The following is a 20,676-nucleotide window of genomic DNA, read 5'->3' on the forward strand; positions in this document are numbered from 1 at the left end:
CCAGCCGTCTTTTCTGGTTTGGGCTGCTTTTGCAGTGTTACCCCTTGTGCATATTAAATCTTGAAATTCTTCATTTCATTCGAATAAAAGGTCCTGCTCCGCTTGTGTGATAAAAAAAATGTGCCCGTTCTTTCGTCATTTTGTTGCAGCCTATCAAAGACTTGCTGATCATGTTTTCTAGACTCAATATATATGGGGTTTTCAGAAAGCGCGGGCGCACACATTCATCTTGGATGATTAGATCCTGCTAGACTAATCTACTACATGGCTGCGTTTGAAAAACCGACTTATCTGGATGAGTTTCACCGGCATTAACTCATTCAAGATGAGGCATCTGATCTCGGATGATTTAAGCGACGTACGGAAAATACCCCCCTGATCTTTAAGACATCTCGCATGTTTTTGTGTTTATAAACAAGGTGGAGAGCTGTGATGAGCCGTGTCCAGTCAGGTGGCGAGTTGGTAATGCTGCTGCTTTGCAGTAAGGAGATTGTGGGTTTGCTTCCCGGGTCCTCCCTGTGTGGAGAGCGCTTTGAGTAGTGAGAAAAGCGTTACATAAATGTGAAGAATTATTATTAAGGAGTTGCTCTTTCATTGTGGCATTAACAGTGTTTAAGGACATTCATGAAAATTGAGTACCCACTGTGTTAACGGTCGGACACTCTTTGATGGTTTGAATATTCCTAAAAATGTGAGAGATGGCAGCTGTAGTGTCCCTCTCAGAGGCCCCCCTCGTGTGTCCTTTAAATTTTTTTTTTAATTTTCAATAAGAATGTCATTTAAGTGAAAGTCATAGGGTCAGTTTGACTTGTGAAATGTCCATGTGGATGATGTGAGCCGACTGATGGGACTCGGTGTCCATTATTGTGCTCTCTGCACAACAAAACTGACTGCTGTTTACTGCAGACTTGTGTTCATTTTAAACAGGGTACTTACGTGATGGATGTTAACCCTTTGCTTTGTGTCCTTGACTCTGTTGACTGTCACTTGTCACAAGAATGGACAGGAGACATAAAAAAGGTTTGGGGCAGCCACCCATGTATTATGCCCTGGCTACAAAAGGATTAATTTTTTGAGGAGTTGTGTCAGGTTCAGTGTCCAAAACAGAACTGATGACATGTGGCAAAGATGGCTGCTTTAAAGGTTTGGATAGGAAGTGACGTCATCACAGGCACCTGAACCGGAAGTGATGTCATCATGGTCGTCAGAACCAGAAGTGACGACAACATAGGCCCCAGGACCGGAACTGACACCATCGAGGCAGGAAGTTACATCATCACGTGTGCTTGGAACCCTGTGGAATTTTTGAGAGAAAATCAGTGCACCCTGCCACCCCTGGTCAGACATGGAATTGTCACTATTCGAGCCCTTTAACTGCCTCCCTTGCGCACGTGTGTGACACTAATAAAGCTCATAATCGCAGCTTTTCTCCTGCTTGTCCCTTTGTCATCAAGTGTCTTACGTCAAAGATTTTTTGAGAAGCCACCTGTGTGGTGCCCCCCCTAACAATCACAATATCAGGCATAAGAAGAGAGCCACCAGAACATTGTCTGCTGTCTATCACATCTGCCATCAAATGAAGATGTCCCATGGTTGATGCAGCGCCTTACTCTTCCTGTATAGAAAGGGCAGTGTTCTGGGACCATGAAGTGGCATAGACAGTGTGGTGGACCAAGAGATGAAAATGGAAGGCTAATTCATGCAAAGGTGAAAACTAGTAATTCAAAGCTACTTGTTGTCAAAAAAAAAGGAAAGAGCTAGTATTTGTTTGGCGGAAATTTACCACGGAGTCATACAGAGCTTTAACAAAGACGCCCCTAACTTGGACACTCACATGATGGCGGCTTATATACTGTAACTCCCTTGATGTCATGTGATGTGTCTTCTGTTGGCACATCCCCTGGCATAAAGACCAGACATCATGGCAATCGATAATGTAAATGATGGTGTCCACATGTAAAACCAAATGGTTTATGGAAAATTCAAAGCCTAATGGGAAAGAAATTAAACAAGGCTGAAGCAAAGTTACAAGAGACAAATGAAGATGTGGATGACTGTTGGATCAAATGGATAAGATAAACAAGCACAGAGAAACAACATTTATTTACTATGGGTTGAAAAAGTATTTAACCCCCTTGACGAAGTTTAAGTTTCCTGTAATATTTTTCTTTGAAAGTGCATCTTTAGTTTCATACTGTTACTTATAAATGAGGGCCTCTTGGACAATAAACTTTCACTAAAAAATCCTGAAAATCAAATTATGCTGCAACGATAAAGAACCTATCAGTGAAATGTGCTGTTGACTAAGTATTCGAGCCCTAAGATCTTGAAGACTGTATGATTGTTAACAATGCAATAAGAGTAATGAAAACAGGTGTAAACAATCGAGCCGTTAATCCCCTAGCTTGTTGACTGGTCTAGAAGTGATTATTCAGGCCAGTTCTCGGGAACACACAACTGAGAAATCGGTACAAGTGGCTTATTTGACGAAACCTAAAAAACTGATAAAAATTAAGACGAACTTTCTAATGACTTGAGACGCACTGTGATTAAGAAGTTTAAAGATGGCAGTGGTGCCAAGAAGATTGCCGAGCTCTTTAGCCTCAGTGTGTCCACTGTGAAGGCCATCATAGCAAAATGGAAGACAACTGGTAGTATAGTGAAGCAGCCTAGGTCAGGCCGCCCTGTTAAAATAACAAATAAAATGTCAAGAAAGCTAGTCAGAGAAGTAAGAGCAAATCCTAAGGTGACTCTCAGTATCTGCAGCTGGAGTGGATGTGCACAAGACTACAGTATCGAAGGTTTTGCCAGGAGTTGCCAGAACTAAAGCCACTACTAAAAAAGTCATCTGAAAGCTCGATTAGAATTCACTAACAGACATCTTGACAAGAGTCCTGCATTCTGGAGTCATGTACTTTGGTCTGATGAGAGCAAAATTGAACTTTGTGGCCTCAACACAAAGGGGTTTGTCTGTCTGGTGGATGGAAGGGACTGACAATGATCCAGCAAACACCATTCCTACCATCAAGCATGGTGGGGACAGCATCATGCTTTGGGGCTGCTTCTCCAGGGGAGGCACTGGGTCCCTTATCCGTATTGAAGGAAGAATGGATAGTAAGAAGTATATCCAGATTTTGGAAGAAAATCAGCCATGAAATTGGGACTTGGATGACTCTACCACTTTCAGCAGGACAATGGTCTAAAACACTGTGCAAAAGGAACCAAAGCACGATTTGACAAAAAGAAGGTCCAGGGTCTTCAGTGGCCTAGCCACAGTCCAGATCTGAATCCGATTGAAAGTTTGCGGCGTGATCTCAAAATTTCAGTTCACAAATGAAAGCCTTCAAACTTTGTCCAGTTGGAGCAGTTCTGCAAGGAAGAATGAGGAAAAATGGCCTCCATTTAGATGTGCTAAGCTTGTAGATGGCAATCCAAAGCGATTGCAAGCAGTTATCGGTGCTGCTACCAAGTATCGACTGTATGTCATGTGAAGGGGTCCATTACTTTTTCAACAGCATTTTTCACAACATGACTGTCAATTTGCATTTGTTTAGTTCACCAAGCCCTAAATGTTTCAAAATATGTACACAGAGAAATAAAAGTTCACTGTGATACTCTGCATTTGTGATTTTTATAGGTTGTAATGATGTAAGATGGAAATACGGTGGCTGGCCAGACTTTTTCAACCCACTATATGTAACAAATTTTCATACAACAATGTAGCTCAAAGTGCTTTACACGATGACAGGTAAAGTTACAAGATGAGAAAAACAATTAAGATTCGGCAATAAAATTAAATAATCAGTAACAACAAAACAAGGTAGGGTCAGATGGCCTGGGGGACAGAAAAAAAACAAACCAAACTCCAGTTAGGGTGAAGAATAAAACAAAATCTGCAAAGGTTCCAAGGCTAAAAGACCACCCAACACCATTGGGCATTCTACTTAACATAAATGTTTCTAAATCAAACCTGTTAGTTTCCATGGTTCACATGCCAGAATTTGAAACATCTGAAATATTTAAGAGGTTAAATACGTTACACAGTATCATGGGAACAGAAAAGAAAAAGTTCACATAACTATCTTCTCCTTACTTGACACCCTGCACTATCCCTCCATTTTCATATCAGCGCCTGTGGCTTTTTCATGTCAAACCGTGGCCTGAAAATGTGAGCTAAAACCTCAGATACCAAATCCAGCTGTGTGTGTGTGTGTGTGCCCACCCACTGTCTCTTCACACATAAGGTGACAATTTCTGGCCCCCAGATTAAACCTAACTAACCAGCTACAATGTCTTGTCATTCAAACCAAACCTAGCTGGCCAATGCCATTTGTCTACTTGTAACGCTTGCTGTGTGAAACTCTTTCTGCCCTGCACATGTACTTTACTGTCATAAATCAACGTTGCATCTTGGCACTAACTGGCCCAGCCCACTCGAACGCTGCTTTTCTTGGTCAGTATTGTGAACAGCTGCCTGCATGCCCATTTCTCTCCCATGTTGCCCACGTCGTACTGTTTGGCACCAGGATTGTTCTGTATATTTTAACTCTCGCTTATCCAGCCGCACGCCATATATTTCACCTTGTCTTCACTCACTTCCTGGACTCCACTATCCAGTTCACAAACTGCAGTCAACAATGGCCATCCACATTTACCAGCTGCCCTGTCTTCTTTTTCCTACGTCAAATTCTGAAGTGGCTGTTTCTAACCTAACACTCTTTACCTGGCCTAAAATATGAGAACAAGCTATTTCGGAAATACCAGATGGAGAATGTGGTGCAGTAGAGAATAATGGAAAGAAACGCCCTTACACTTTTCCTTTCTTTTAGCCCTCACCTTTGGTTTCCCACTTGCACTCCCCATCGTCATCTGAGTGCTCAGTCTCAGGTAAGTCACCTGCCCCTGTTTTAGGGTTCCAGTCAGATCTCGTCACTACTGAACTAACTTTCTTCTATGGATGGCTTATCATTAGTTTTTCCCTCCCTTTATACATTAGGAGGTGACTCTTCTGCATGCTAGCACCTTGCATTTTTCTTACCGTCTGTTACAACTGTCGGGCACGGACTTCAAACATTCACTCATTACCACATTGTCACTTTCCTGTTTTGTGTTCACTCATGAACACTTTTCAAATCACTTCAGTTTTTTTACTCTGGCTATCATATACCATTCAACATATCTTGATGTCGAGTAATGCAAGACATTAAGATTTTTGGGGTTTCCTCCCATTTTTAGCAATCCAGACCCAAACCCCCCTCATGTTTGGTCAATTTTTGGACCATATTTTGAGCAAGAAACGGGATATGTACGAGGGAAGTGTGACCGTGGTGAGGTCTGCAGTAGGAGCGACAGATGCATTCAACGTGGAGGTGGGATTACATCAGGGATCGGCTCTGAGCCCTTTCTTATTTGCAATGGTGATGGACAGGCTGACAGATGAGATTAGACAGGAGCCCCCGTGGACTATGATGTCTGCTAATGACTTTGTGATCTGCAGCGAGAGTAGGGAGCAGGTTGAGGAGACCCTGGAGAGGTGGAGATATGCTCTAGAGAAGAGAGGAATGAAGGTCAGTAGGAACAAGACAGAATACATGTGTGTAAGTGAGAGGAAGGTCAGTGGAATGGTGAGGGTGCAGGGAGTAGAGTTAGCGAAGGTGGATGAGTTTAAATACTTGGGATCAACAGTACAAAGTAATGGGAATTGTGGAAGAGAGGTGAAGAAGAGAGTGCAGGCAGGGTGGAATGGGTGGAAAAGAGTGTCAGGAGTGATTTGTGACAGATGGATATCAGCAAGAGTGAAAGGGAAGGTCTACAGGATGGTAGTGAGACCAGCTGTGTTATATGGTTTGGAAATGGGAGCACTGACCAGAAAGCAGGAGACAGAGCTGGAGGTAGCAGAGTTAAAGATGCTAAGATTTGCATTGAGTGTGACGAGGATGGACAGGATTAGAAATGAGGACATTAGAGGGTCAGCTCAAGTTGGACGGTTGGGAGACAAAGTCAGAGAGGCGAGATTGCGTTGGTTTGGACATGTGCAGAGGAGAGATGCTGGGTATATTGGGAGAAGAATGCTAAGGATAGAGCTGCCAGGGAAGAGGAAAAGAGGAAGGCCTAAGAGAAGGTTTATGGTTGTGGTGCGAGAGGACATGCAGGTGATGGGTATAACAGAACAAGCTGCAGAAGACAGAAAGATATGGAAGAAGATGATCCGCTGTGGCAACCCCTAACAGGAGCAGCCAAAAGAAGATTTTGAGCAAGAAACAACACCTTTATGATAAAGAGTAAACCAATCGCTGCCTTCATCAAAAATGATCAGAAGGACTTGAAGTTGTGCAGGCCGCATCAACCGACCAGAGGGGTTCACCCTCTAATAGGATATGATTGGTCCAAGTTACTTCTTTTCAGAAAACTTTAAAAAGGGGAATGGTAATATAGGCACATGGAGTGTCATTTTACTATTTCGAGTTTGCTGATCACAGATGTGATGATATTTTTGATATCCGATTCTTTACCAATGATCCTAGCCCTCTCAGTGAGTGTGATGGTCACTCCCAGATGATTAAAAATTACAACTTTCAAACATAAACATGTCGGGTATCATTTACAGCAGGGGTGTCCAACTCAGTCCTGGTGGGCCTCAGTGTCTGCAGATTTTTATTCTAACCCTTTTCCTAATCATTGGCCAGTTTTCTCTGCTAATTAACTCCTTTGCCCTTCATTTTAATAGCCCTGTTTTTAAGGATTTAGTCCTCTGAATTGATTTGTTTCTTCATTAAATGTCATCCAGACAGAAATTAGATGTGAAACGAGCCAACAGATGACCAGCTAGACTGGAACGTCAAACACCAGCCAGTTTCACTCCAAACCAGTTTCTTAATGAGAAGCCAATTTTTGCTGTTAGTTTAAGCCATTATTTAATTCCATGACTTGTTGCTGCTCTCATTCTGCCACAGCAGACTGTTGATTTTCTGCTTTTTCCTAAGACCACTGTCAAGATGTTTTGGTGACCTGACCAGACCAAAACGACGAGACCTTCACCATCTTTATTTTCAGGTGAGCTGGTCACGTGGCGGCTTGTTTTATGCCTCATTATTGTTTAGCTGCTAATTAAAGCAAAAGAGACAACTAAGGGGTGTGAGTCACGTCAATTAAAATTAAGCCAAAAGAAGTTAATTAGTAGCAAAAACTGGTCACGTATGAAGAAGATGGTTGGAATGAAAACCTGCAGCCCACCTGGACCGGAATTCGACACCCAGGAACTAAGGGGTGTGAGTCACATCTGTTGAAACTAAGGCAAAACATGTTAATCCGCAGCAAAAACGGCTCACTAACTAAGAAGATGGTTAGAATGAAAACCTGCAGCCATCGCGGTTCACCGGGACTAGAGTTGGACACCCCTGATTTAGAATGTTTTAAGGTCAGTATATGAATATCATATTATTTTCATTCCTTTCCTAGGAAAAAATGATACATTTCTATTACAATCAAGAATGTCTAGACTTTAAACATTCACAACCCCAAATCAGAAAAATTTGGGACGGTATGGAAAAAACTAACAAACAAATAAATAAAACAAAGACTTGGTGATTCTTAAATTTACTTTGACTTTTATTTCATTGCAGACAGTCTGAACCCAAGATATTTCATGTTTTGTCTGGCCAACTTCCTTTCATTTGTGAATATACAGCCATTCCTGCATTTCAGGCCTGCTTCATATTGCAAAAAAAGCTGAGATGGGGGCCAATTAAAGCCAGTAATGAGGTAAAAAAGTTAATTAATGATGTGATTTCAAACAGGTGATGACAATAGGTGATTGTAATCGGGATTTGGTATCCATTAGTGATGGCAAAATGGAGCCTCGTGAAGCTTTGAGGCTTTCTTTCTATTTGTACCGAAAAAGATTTGAAGCTTTGAAGCCTCAGCCCCAGTATGAACAGCGACATTTGGTGGTTAACTGAGGTCAAGGCAACCTCTCAAGAGTGCTAGTGAAGCTGCACTCACTGTTTCAGTCTCAAGTCACCAGTAAAAGATCAGAAAAGTCTGTGTTCATTCTATTCTGCTAAGGTCCTTGTCCTACAATACTATTTAATTTTGAATGCCGTTTTCCACTGTTAGTCACCATCTGTCACCAAAGCTCTCCAAATCTATCACAACCCAACACTGTTGAATTAGAAGGACACATTTTATATAGTTGTTGTGTTTTTACACTTAAACCACAAGTGTAATAGTAAGTTAATAAAGAAAGACACAAATACGGCAATTACCAAACTTCCACCATTTTATGTATATAAACAAGTTCCCTTAAACTCACAAGGTAGACGGGAAAGTCCATCTGCACTTTCATGTTGTTTTGTGCTTCTGAATTCAATTTGGTAGTCATGGCCGCCTAAAAACAAAGACCATCGTTGTAAGCGTGCTGCAGCCATGGTTGGAACACACTTATGAGGACTGAAAATAGCAACTAAGGGCTGATGATCAGTAACTAATGTGAAATGTTTACCATATAGGTATTGATTAAATTTCTTTACCGCCCACACTAGGCTTAGACCTTCCTTGTCTATCTGTGCATAATTCTTTTCAGCAGTACTTAGAGACCTTGATGCAAAAGCAATTGGTCGTTCTGTGCCATCAAGCATCTTGTGAGAAAGAACAGCACCAATGCCATACGGTGATGCATCGCAAGCCAGGCGCAATGGCAACTTTGGATTAAAATGTGTCAGCATTTCATCAGATGTAATCAGCTGTTTGGCAGTATTAAACGCTTGTTCACAATCTTGTGACCGTTCCCATTTATTTCCTTTTTGTAATAAATAGTTTAGTGGATGCAACACTGTTGAAAGATTTGGCAAAAATCGATGGTAGTAATTTACAAGGCCCAGGAAAGAACGTAACTGGGTCACATTTTCAGGCTGAGGTGCCTTCAGGACAGCATCAATCTTGTCTGGGGATTTATGGAGGCCATTCTTATCAATAACATGTCCACAGTATTCTAAAGAGTCCCTAAAGAATTGGCATTTACTTTTATTTGCTTTCAGTCCAAATTCTGACAGCCTAGTAAGGACTGCTTCAAGGTTTGTCAGATGTGCACTATTATCTGTACCAGTTACAATTATGTCATCTAAGTAACACTGAGTACCAGGGATGCCCTGTAGCACCTGATCCATTGCTCTCTGCCACATAGCAGGAGCAGACGAAACTCCAAAAACCAGTCTGTTATAACGGAAGAGTCCCTTGTGAGTATTAATAGTGAGGTACTTTTTAGATGACTCCTCTAATTCCATCTGTAAATATGCTTGGGACAAATCTATCTTTGAAAAGTTCTCGCCACCAGCAAGTGAGGCAAAGATATCCTCTATGCGTGGTAGAGGATATTGGTCGACATGTAGTACAGGATTTAATGTGACTTTAAAGTCACCACAGATGCGTACAGCACCATTTTTCTTGATCACGGGCACGATGGGCGTTGCCCACTCAGACCAATTGACTTTGGAGAGGACACCCTGTCCTTCTAAACGCTTGAGCTCTGCCTCAACCTTAGGGCGAATAGCATATGGTACAGGGCGAGCCTTATGGAACTTTGGCTGTGCATCCTCTGCCACTGCAATGTGTGCCTTGATATGTTTGAGAGTCCCAATTCCCTCTTGGAACACCTGTGCATAGTGAACTAATAGTGAATTCAGCTTTTCTTGCTTAGGAAATATGCTCAGTCCTGAGGTGACCTGCATTTCTTTTATGGACTGCCAGTTAAGCTGGATACTTTTTAGCCATTCACGTCCAAATAAGGGAACACCTCCTCTTGATAGCACATATAAATCCAGCAGATGTCTCTGGCTTTCATACACAACTGTCACCTTAAGCTTACCAATGGGAGCAATCTTTTCACCTGTGTATGTTTTTAGTATTACTGAAGTGCCTTTCAGTTTCACATTTGGAAATTTTTCTTTATAATCTTTTTCTGAAATAATTGACAGGGCTGATCCGGTGTCTAACTCCATTTTTAATGTCACTCCTTCCACTTTGGGTGCCACCCATATTATTCTGCGGTCAGTGTGTTTAATAGAATGGAGCTCTAGACAAGACAGATGTTCAGTTTCAGAGTCACTGGAGTTGGTTTTATCAATTTCATGCACCTTTTTGCTTTTATTACCCATTTTATGTGACTTCCCTTTATTTTCGTTCATTCTGCACATTTTCTGGATGTGCCTTTTTTTATTACACTGTCTGCACTCTTTATCTTTAAACCAACATTCAGTCGGAACGTGCGATTTTTTTCCACATCTAAAGCAGGATGGTATTTTCTCAGCGTGCTTTGCTACAACCTTATTGAGGCTGCACTGTGAAATCACTTTTCTCTTAAATTCTAAGGTGTCTTTTTCCGTCGTTTCCATTGAAATCGCTATTTCCTGTGCGCGCTGTAATGTTAAATCTTTTTCTGTGAGGAGCCGTTTCTGTATGCTCTCGTTGTGAAGCCCGCACACGAGTCGATCTCTTAGCGTGTCGGACAAGCCCTCGCCAAAATGACAGTGCTCTGTAAGTCGCCTTAGCTCAGCAATATAGTCCGCAATTGACTCGTGTTCCTGCTGGTCCCGTTTATGAAAGCGAAACCGCTCGGCAATAATCATTGGCTTTGGGTTCAAATGTGCTTGCAATACATCCACAATATCTTTAAATGATTTTTCTGCGGGTTTCAACGGTGCCACTAGACTGCGCAACAGATTATAAGTTTTCGGACCCATTACACTTAAAAGCACAGCCACCTGTCTCTCATTCCCGATATCGTTTGCGAGGCAGTACTGCTCAAGTCTCTCAATGTAAGTAGCCCATTCCTCCTCGGTGCTGTCAAAAGCAGCCATTTGTCCTACACAGCCATACATCTTGTTTCAAATTCTTAAGATTTTCTTTACTCACTTCTGTGTTTTATCCGTCTCTCTTCTGGCAGGCCCAGGGTGCGCTCTTCAGTATGCCACGAAGCACATAGAAAACATGGAAATTCACTCAATGCAAAGTAGAGAAGCTCAGTTGGTTTTGAACAGTCAGCATCCTCGTCGCCAATTCTGTTGTGTTTTTACACTTAAACCAACAGTATAATAGTAAGTTAATAAAGAAAGACACAAATACGGCAATTACCAAACTTCCACCATTTTATGTATATAAACAAGTTCTCTTAAACTCACAAGTTAGACGGGAAAGTCCATCTGCATTTGCATGTTGTTTTGTGCCTCTGACTTCAATTTGGTAGTCAATAGTCTACCTGTTAATTTAGCTCCAAAGTTGTCAAACCGATGAAACGTTGTCAACCCAGTAAAGCACGCTGTGAAGCACTGATGACGTTCGAAGCTTCAAACGTCATGGGTCACGTGACAGCGGTGTTTTGACACAGGCTTCGACCCAGTGAATCAACTCGCTACACTTCAGATTGACTGACACAAGCTTTGACAACTTCTGTATCATTTTCCCATCTCTTTTATCCACAAAAGGCTGAGTCTTTGAGGAGCAATGATGGGCAGAGGACTTCCAGTTCGTCAACCAATGTGCAAGGAAATTATTAAAAGGTTTAAAAACAATGTTCCTCCACAAAAGATTGGAAGGGATTTGCATATTTCTCCCTCTATAGTGCATAATATCATTAAACGATTCAGGGAATCTGGAGGAATTTCAGTGCATAAAGGGCAAGGATGCAAGCCTAAGATGAACACCCGTCATTTCCGATCCATCAGAGGGCACTGCATCAAGAACCGTCACTCATCGATAGTTGTTAGAACCACATGGGATTACAGGGGATTATTTTGGCAAACCTTTGTCAAGCACTACAATACGGAGTTACAGTCACAAATTCCACTTCAAACTTTACTGGGCAGCATTCTTAGTAGTGAAGCCCATACTTCTTTTTCTCCAGCCACACCGGACAATTAATACTGTGGGATCCCATGGGGTTCCTATGCCACCTGGGAAATATAATCCTCCCAGAGTGCCCTGAATCTTCCCCAGTGTTTGCTTCCAGCTGTTTGTGCCCATAAATCCTCCACAGGGGGGCATCCAGGAGGCATCTGTATCTGATGCCCCAACCACCTCAATTGGCTCCTCTCAATGTGGAGGGTCAGCTGGCTCCACTCCAAGCCTTTCCCGCATGTTGGCGCTTCTCATCCTATCTCAAAGGGAGAGCCTGGCCACCCTGGAGAAAGCTCATTTCGGCTGCTTGCACCCACATTCTCATTCTTTTGGTCATTACCCAAACCAGATTGACTGGTAAATCAAGGGTTTTGCCTTCTGAATCATCTCCTTCTTCACCACTACATATTAGTATAGCAACTGCATAAATGCACTTGTCACCCCAATCTGTTTAACAATCTCACCTCCCCTTTTTCCCCTTCAGTCGTGAACAAGACCCAGAGGTACTTAAACTCTTCCACTTGAGCAGTAACTTACTTCACACTAAGAAAGAACAGTCCACCTTTTTCCTACTGAGGACCATGTCCTTAGATTTGGAGGTGTTGATCCTCATCCCTGCCATTTCACACTAAGTCGCAAACCATGCCAATGCATGCTGGACACCACAGCACAATGAAGCCAACAGGACTATTAGTGATATAATTCTAAGGCCACCAAACTGGACCCCCTCCCCACCCTGACTGCACCTTGATATCATGTCCATGAAAATCACAAACAGGATTAAAGACAAAGCACAGCCCTGGTGGAGTCCCACACCCACTGGAAACGGTGCTGATGTTTTTCCAAGTATGCAGACTGCATAGCCCTTATTAGGGGTCCTGGAACCCCATACTCACCCAGCCTTCTCTAAGTCCACAAAACTCAATGTAGACCGATTGGTCATACTCCAGTGCCCCCTCCAGAATCCTCATGAGGATAAAAAGCTGGTCCACCATTCCACAGCCTGGACGGAATCCACATTGCTCCTCCTGAAGCTGAGGTTCCACAACTGGCTGAAGTCTCCTTTCCTGCACCCTGGCATAAGCTTTTCCACAGAGGCCGAAGAGTATGATTCCTTGGTAGTTGGAAAACACCCTCTTGTCCCACTTTTTAAAAATGGGGACCACCACCCCGGTCTGCCACTCCAGAGGCACAGCTTCCTATGACCATACAATATTGTCCAGAGCCTTCAGAATTTCTGGACAGATCTTGTCCACTTCTGGGGATTTGCCACTATGCAGTTGCTTAAGTACCTCAATGCTCTCCCTCAGGGAAATGGGCACTGAACCCTCAACAGTTTCTGGCTCTGCCAGTCTTTTGGGTTCAGGAGTTCTTTGAAGTGTTCCTTCCACCGCCAGACAATATTCTCCGTCCGGGTCAGCACTTCTCCACCCTTACTGAGAATGGTGAGTGAATCCCTGCCTTCCCTTTCTGAGCCACCTAATGATTTGACAGAACTTTCCATGGTCTTCCCAAACTTGTCCCACACCTGGGTTTTTACTTCATTGACCACAAAGGCCACAGCCCTTTATGCCTGTCAGTACCTCTTTCCTGCTTCTGAAGTCTCCAGTGTTAAATATATATGGAAAGCCTACTTTTTCAGCTTGATGGCATCCCTCACTTCTGGTGTTCACCATTGGTTCCTTGGGTTACCACCATGAGAGGCACCTATCGTCTTCAGGCTGCAGCTCTTTGAAGCCTCTACCACAATGGAGGCTTTGAACAAGGTCCATTTAGACTCTGTGTCCCCGGCCCCACCCCCCAGGATGTAAGAAAAGCTCTTTCAGAGGTTAGAGTTGAAAGTCTTCTGGACAGGGGTCTCACCCAGATGTTCCCAGTTCATCCTCACTACTCAATTAGGCTTTCTAGGTCTGTCCAGACATTTCCTCCACCATCTGACCTTGCTCACCACCAGGTGGTGATCATTTGACAGCTCTGTCCCTCTCTTCACCCGAGTGTCCAGAACATATGTCCACAAATCTGAGGATACGATTATGAAATCGATCATAGATCTTTGGCCTAGGGTGTTCTGGTACCAAGTACACTTTTGAGCCTCCTCATGTTTGAACAAGGTGTTTGGTATGGACAAAACATGCCTAGTACAGAAGTCCAATAACAAAATGCTCAGGTTTAGATCAGAAGAGCCATTCCTCCCAATCACACCTCTCCAGGGGCCTCATGTATAACGCCTCCGATTCCTTTCCTTACTTTTCTTTCTCCAAATACCCAATCGCCACACAATCAGCTCTGTAATAGACGTGAAGCCATCTGTAAGCTTAGAACGCCGATTCTTTCAAAACTTTTAAGGAACATTGAAATATCTTCATAGTAGATGTTTAATTTATCTATCCGTCTATCCTTCCAGTGTCACGTCAGCATCAGCAATAATACAGGACAAGGCAGGAGCTATCCCTGAACTAGCTAGCGCTGCGGCACCATGTCCTCACATGTTTAATTATTAACAATACAGATTATTTAAATGAAGTTAAAGTTTTATCTGTATACTATAAGCAACATATTTTCCTGCATTTCATCTTAAAAATATTGTCATCATACGCGCTTTATAAAGTGGCGCAGGTTGTGCAATATTATAACTGTAGTGCAAGTTTACAGTGAGGTAATTGTACTTATAAGTACAAACAGCTCTACAAGGAGCACTTGATGGACTGATTGAGTGCGTTTATAGTTCTTGGGATGAAACTGTTCCTGAAACACGAGGTCCGTACAGGAAAGGCTTTGACGCGTTTTGCCATGGCTGAGGCAGCGTCTGCTTCATGCTGTATACTGATAATTCTCTTTCCGATCAGCTGCTGCTGTGATTCCCCACTCGGATGCAGTGATATAAATACTCCGAGTGGTGCAGTGAGAGTAATATGGAAAAAGATGATCCGCTGTGGCAACCCTTAACGGGAGCAGTTGAAAGAAGAAGAAGATGCAGTGAGAGTAACAACGCTAAAGCAGTTATGGTATTTGGAATACTATGGCTATTCCCTGGACCATTATATTGCTGCAGGTTAATTACAATCAGATGCATTACACTAATAAACAATATGCAGTTAGTTTCAGTGTATTTATAAAGCTGCGTCAGGAATGTGGATCTAAGAAAGAAAGGGTAACCACACAGGAACAGTAGCACTGCTTTGACGCTGGGTGCCACCAGTCTGCAAAACCGAGCACAGAAATTGTGTAATGCCAGGGTATGAGGTACCGTGGAAATGTGCGTGGCTTTACGGCAAGTTTAGGTTTTATACATTACGATTTGAGCGTGGAAATGTTCGTACGCAACATTTCTGTGCGTACGCACCGTTTATACATGAGGCCCCAGATGTCTCCATCATTACCCTTGTGAACTATGAAGTCTCCCAGAAAAACTATGGAGTCCTAGCTGGGACCCTTCCCTGGAACTCCTCCAGTGACTCCAAGAAGGCTGGGTACTCTAGTGCATAGGCACATATGGCAGTCCGTGTCCTCTCTCCTGTGACCTTCAGCCGCACAGATGGACAAACTCCAACAGGGCATCAACCTGGCACAGCCTCAATAAGAAGCCCACTCCTGTCCCACACCTTTATCCGCAGGCAATTCCAAAGTAAATAGAGTAAAGTAAAGGGAGTCCAGCCTCTTTTGAGGGATTTGGTTCCAACATCAAGCGAGTGGGTGGACATGAGCCCAATTATCTCTAGATGGTATCTCTCCACCTCACCCATTAACTCTGGCTCCTTTCCCCCAAGAGAGGTGACATTCCATGTCCCAAGAGTCAGTTTGTGTGTCTGGGTTACAGTCCGCCAAGGCATCTGCCTTCGACTGCCACCCAGGTCACAATGCACCCAGCGCCTATTCCTACTATAGGTGGGGGGCCCAGAGGTGGACAGTCCCATTTTATGTTTTTGGGTTGTGCCAGAACAACAACAACGTTTATTTATATAACACATTTTCATACAAGTGATGTAGCTCAAAGTGCTTTACAAGATGAAGAAAAAAAGTTTATACAAAATAAAAATATAAAAATAAGATTAGGAAATACTAAATTATGACAGAAACCATGAGACCAGGCCCGGTGGTTGGCTGAGCCGCTAGGCACTCGTCTACGGGCACTTCTCCCTGGCCTGGCTCCACCATACTGGGTGGGATACTCTTTCTTTCTGTGTAGAACTGCATTAGTCAGGGCTGTGAATCACTCTTTGTTTGACCCCACACCTGGTACCAAATTGCTGTGTGAGGCCTTACTAGGAGCTTTTGCTCTTGACAACATAGCTTCCAGGCTCACAAGGGCACTCAAACCTCTCCAGCACAGTAAGGTGGTGATTGCTGAAGAGGCAGTTTGTACATGCACTAGTTGTTTTATACATACAGTGGGGGAATAAATTATTTGATCCCCTGCTGAATTTGTAAGTTTGCTCACTTACAAGAAAATTAACCATCTCTAATTTTATGGCAGTTTCATTTTAATGGAGAAAGACAGAATATCAACCAAAAATCCAGAAAAAAACACATTACATAAAATGTATTAATTGATTTCCATGTCATTGAGAGAAATAAGTATTTGATCCCCTACAACCCAGCCAGAATTCTGGCTCCCACAGACTGACTCTGCTCAGAGCCTCCAGTTTAACGGCTCACAAACGAGCCACGTGAAGCGCCTGTAGACTTTGGTTTTGGTAGCCCCATGATGACGTCACATGCAGGGCGTACCACTTTAGCGGGCTCGCGCAGTCCACTGGATCTGTAAGGCGACAGTGCTGCGTTTCTCGTCTTAATGGGGAACAGGCAGAAAAGGCACACGGAGGCGCGCGTATTCATTTTAACAGCAAGCGAGAGAAAGCGCGTGCACGTAAATGACAGGCAACACAACGTGCGCGTGACGTCAACAAGAGCGACGAAAGCAGAAGTCGGTGCACGCCTAAATAGTAAACTGGGGGCGTTGAACACGACAGCAGTTTCTTCTCTTGAGTGAGTCAACTTTACCAAATTACCCAGAGGCAGAAGGTAAGTAGTCCGAGTTTAGTTTCGTCACTCTTTGGATGCTTCATTTTTCATTCGCTTCTGTCAGTGTTAACGCGATTTCATTCTCAAGCAAGGTGTGACTTGACGACACCGCTCGACTGAATTTCATTATGTCGCGCGTGAATTGCCATTCATTTACTTCGGCGTGTAGCTCGCTGCCATTCACGTTGTCAATTCCTGTTTCTGTTCAAAGCGCCCAGAAGCACCGTCACCGATTCCTGTTCTTTCTATGCCAGATTTTCCTTCAGTTAGGGCTCTCTGGTGACCGCGGAATGCTTTGACTTCGAGAAGAAGGCGACTAAATGCAGAAATTGTGCCTGGATTTCTTTTGTTTTATTATTTAAGATAACGCAGTAGACACGTTAAAACACAGTTAACTCAGATGCAGCTGTTGTGTTAAATTAATTTTCATTAAAATAAAAAGAAAACGGCTAATCGGATACGTATTTTATTTTTTCCAATTTAAGGTTTACCCTTCACGGTCCCATTGAGTTAATAGCGGTGTATTAGAATTTTTCCAATTTAGCAAGATGAATATTTTAAATGTGTTTTTTTATATATAAATTTTACACATAAACACTGACATGAAGTTATTTGTATATAAAATGTTAAGATAAAGCACGATCATAAAAAATGGAATACTAATACCTTTTAAATTAGGATTAAATTAAATATTAATAGATTTACTTGACTGTACGTTTTGGTGGGTCACACAGTTGTTAGTGTAGTTGAATTCTTTAATAACTGAGTGTATACAAGCTATCCAAATGATGGTGTCTTTGTGCAAAGCCTGGTCTTCTAAAATCATCTAGTGTCACAGTTATTTTCCGTTCATCTGAGCTAAAGGAGGCATCATCAACGTGGAATGACATGTGGAAACTCGGACTGCGATCTCCCTACTCGTACTTTTTTTTCCAAGGCTAACAAAAGATCTCTGTAAAAACAGCTGACAAATGCACAATAAAAAATAAATGTTCAACTATTTTTGAAAACCCTTTACAAAACACACAAGCATCATTTACATCCAATAACCCGACACAGTTTTATTAACAAAAAGAATATTAGCAGTGTTTTAAACAGAAATGATCTAATTTGTTATTGATTAAAAATTCATAAGATTGAATGATGGTGTTCCCTTTAGTCGAATCAACCATTGAAATGTCACTAGCTGAGCAGTTTTATGAATTGATAAGTACCTTATTATATTTCTTGTCCATTATATTAACTGATTTTATGATAATAAACTATTTAATGAAAAAAGTGTCCATTTGGGTGGTAGTCTTTAATTAAACAGAAAAAAAACATCTGGGATAGAGCCATTCAATTTTATATTCTCTTATTAAATGAATATTTAGAACTTTTGAACAAAAGTCCAAATAGGCCATCATATGGTGGTTCTTATCAATTAACAATTGAATCACTCAAACATTAATATTGTACCATTTTCCAAATGATAGTAATCTTGCACAATGGGTGATATGTTTATTGTCTCAGAAAAAAAGCTATACAGAGAATAATATGAAGTAAAAGCCAACTCATCCAAACTTGTTTACAAAGGCCAGACAATTGTATTAATTTTTCAGAAACAGTAACCTGCCAGCTTTGCTGAAAATAAAAATGGGTTTGCAATTCCATTTACAGCAAAGATTTTGACCTCAGTGCCAGTCATCTGACTAACTAACACATGCAACTGGACATGAGAATAAAGTGAAACAGTGACATGGAACAAAATGACAAATGAAGAAGTCACATCTGTGTATTTGGAATTGCATTGCTTTGTTTTGACAGCATTCATGTTTTAATTCAAAAGTGTGAGATACACTAGAAAATGCATACAGACATACAAAATGCACTTGCAGGTGAACTAAATATTTTTATGTGATGTTTTAATGTAAAATGTGAGTTGTGGACACCAACATTTTGTAAATGTTCAGGCAAAACAAGTTTATTCAGTTTGTTTGGGTTGAAATAAGCTATGAGAATAAACTTTAGAAAACATGAGTAGCTCTGAGCCATTTTCATTTTAGAACATTAGAACACTCTAGACGAGAACAGGCCATTCAGCCCAACAAAGCTCGCCAGTACTATCCACTTATTTCTTCCAAGAAAACATCAAGTCGAGTTTTGAAAGACCCTAACGTCTTACTGTCTACCACACTACTTGGTAGCTTATTCCAAGTTTCTGTCGTTCTTTGTGTAAAGAAAAACTTCCTAATGTTTGTGCGAAATTTACCCTTAACAAGTTTCCAACTGTGTCCCCGTGTTCTTGATGAACTCATTTTAAAATAACAGTCTCAATCCACTGCACTAATTCCCTTCATAATTTTAAACACTTCAATCATGTCACCTCTTAATCTTCTTTTGCTTAAACTGTAAAGGCTCAGCTTTTTTAATCTTTCCTCATAATTCAACCCCTGTAGCCCTGGAATCAGCCTAGTCGCTCTTCTCTGGACCTTTTCTAGCGCTGCTATGTCCTTTTTGTAGCCTGGAGACCAAAACTGCACACAGTACTCAAGATGAGGCCTCACCAGTGCATTATAAAGGTTGAGCATAACCTCCTGTGACGTGTACTCCACACATCGTGCTATATATCCTAACATTCTGTTAGCCTTCTTAATGGCTTCTGAACACTGTCGGGAAGTCGATAGCTTAGAATCCACTATGACTCCTAAATCCTTCTCATAAGGTGTACTCTCGATTTTCCGACCGCCCATTGTGTATTCAAACCTAACATTTTTACTTCCAATGTGCAATACTTTACATTTACTGACATTAAATTTCATCTGCCACAAATCTGCCCAAGCCTGTGTGCTATCCAAGTCCTTCTGTAATGATATAACGGATTCCAAATTATCTGCTAATCCACCTATCTTGGTATCATCTGCAAACTTAACCAGCTTGTTACTTATATTACTATCTAAATCATTTATATATATTAAAAATAGCAGCGGCCCTAGCACTGACCCATGTGGAACACCACTCTTAACATCGGCCAGTTCTGATGAGGTTCTTCGCACCATCACCCTCTGCTTCCTGTGTCTGAGCCAATTCTGCACCCATCTACAAACATCACCCTGAACTCTCACCTCTTTTAATTTGATGCCCAACCTCTCATGTGGCAATTTATCAAATGCTTTCTGAAAGTCCAGATAAATAATATCATAAGCTCCACTTTGATCGTATCCTTTTGTTGCCTCCTCATAGAATTCCAGCATGTTAGTAAAACACGACCTCCCTTTTCTGAACCCATGCTGACTGCTTAGAATAACTCCCGTCCTTGGCAGGTGTTGCTCGATCTTATCCTTAATAATTCCTTCCATTAATTTTCCTGTGATGCATGTTAAGCTTACTTGCCTATAGTTGCTTGGATCTGCCCTATCACCCTTTTTATATAATGGGATGATATTTGCCATTTTCCAGTCCTTCGGAATCTCTCCAGTGCGCAGTGACTTCCTAAAAATTTGCGTCAAGGGTTTATATCTGTACTCACTAGCCTCCTTAAGAACATGAGGATAAATATTATCTGGTCCTGGTGATTTGTTCGATTTCAGCTTATTTAATCTGAGCAGTACTTCTCCCTCTACAATTTCCAAATCCCTCAGTACCTCCTTAGTAGTCCCTGTTGTCTCTGGGAGGTTATCCACTTGCTCACTTGTAAACACCTCAGAAAAATGTAAGTTTAAGGCATCCGCTATTTCACTGTCTGTATCTTTTAATTCCCCTGTACTATTTCTGATGCACTTGACC

The 20,676-nt window shown here is 41.9% G+C and overlaps 1 protein-coding gene across 1 annotated transcript in view; it reads left to right on the plus strand.

The window, feature by feature from the left end:
- The window catches only part of LOC114668069 (zinc finger protein 420-like), an 85,877-nt gene that overhangs the window by 33,864 nt on the left and 31,337 nt on the right, over nucleotides 1–20,676 (plus strand). Inside the window, exons 4-5 of the mRNA XM_028823720.2 lie at nucleotides 4,830–4,887; nucleotides 12,029–12,096. Of these exons, the coding sequence (XP_028679553.2) occupies nucleotides 4,830–4,887; nucleotides 12,029–12,096 (126 nt within the window). The remainder of the gene's footprint in view (nucleotides 1–4,829; nucleotides 4,888–12,028; nucleotides 12,097–20,676) is intronic.

This window comes from Erpetoichthys calabaricus, chromosome 1 (genome assembly GCF_900747795.2).
Source record: "Erpetoichthys calabaricus chromosome 1, fErpCal1.3, whole genome shotgun sequence".
NCBI classification, from domain to species: Eukaryota; Metazoa; Chordata; class Cladistia; order Polypteriformes; family Polypteridae; genus Erpetoichthys; species Erpetoichthys calabaricus.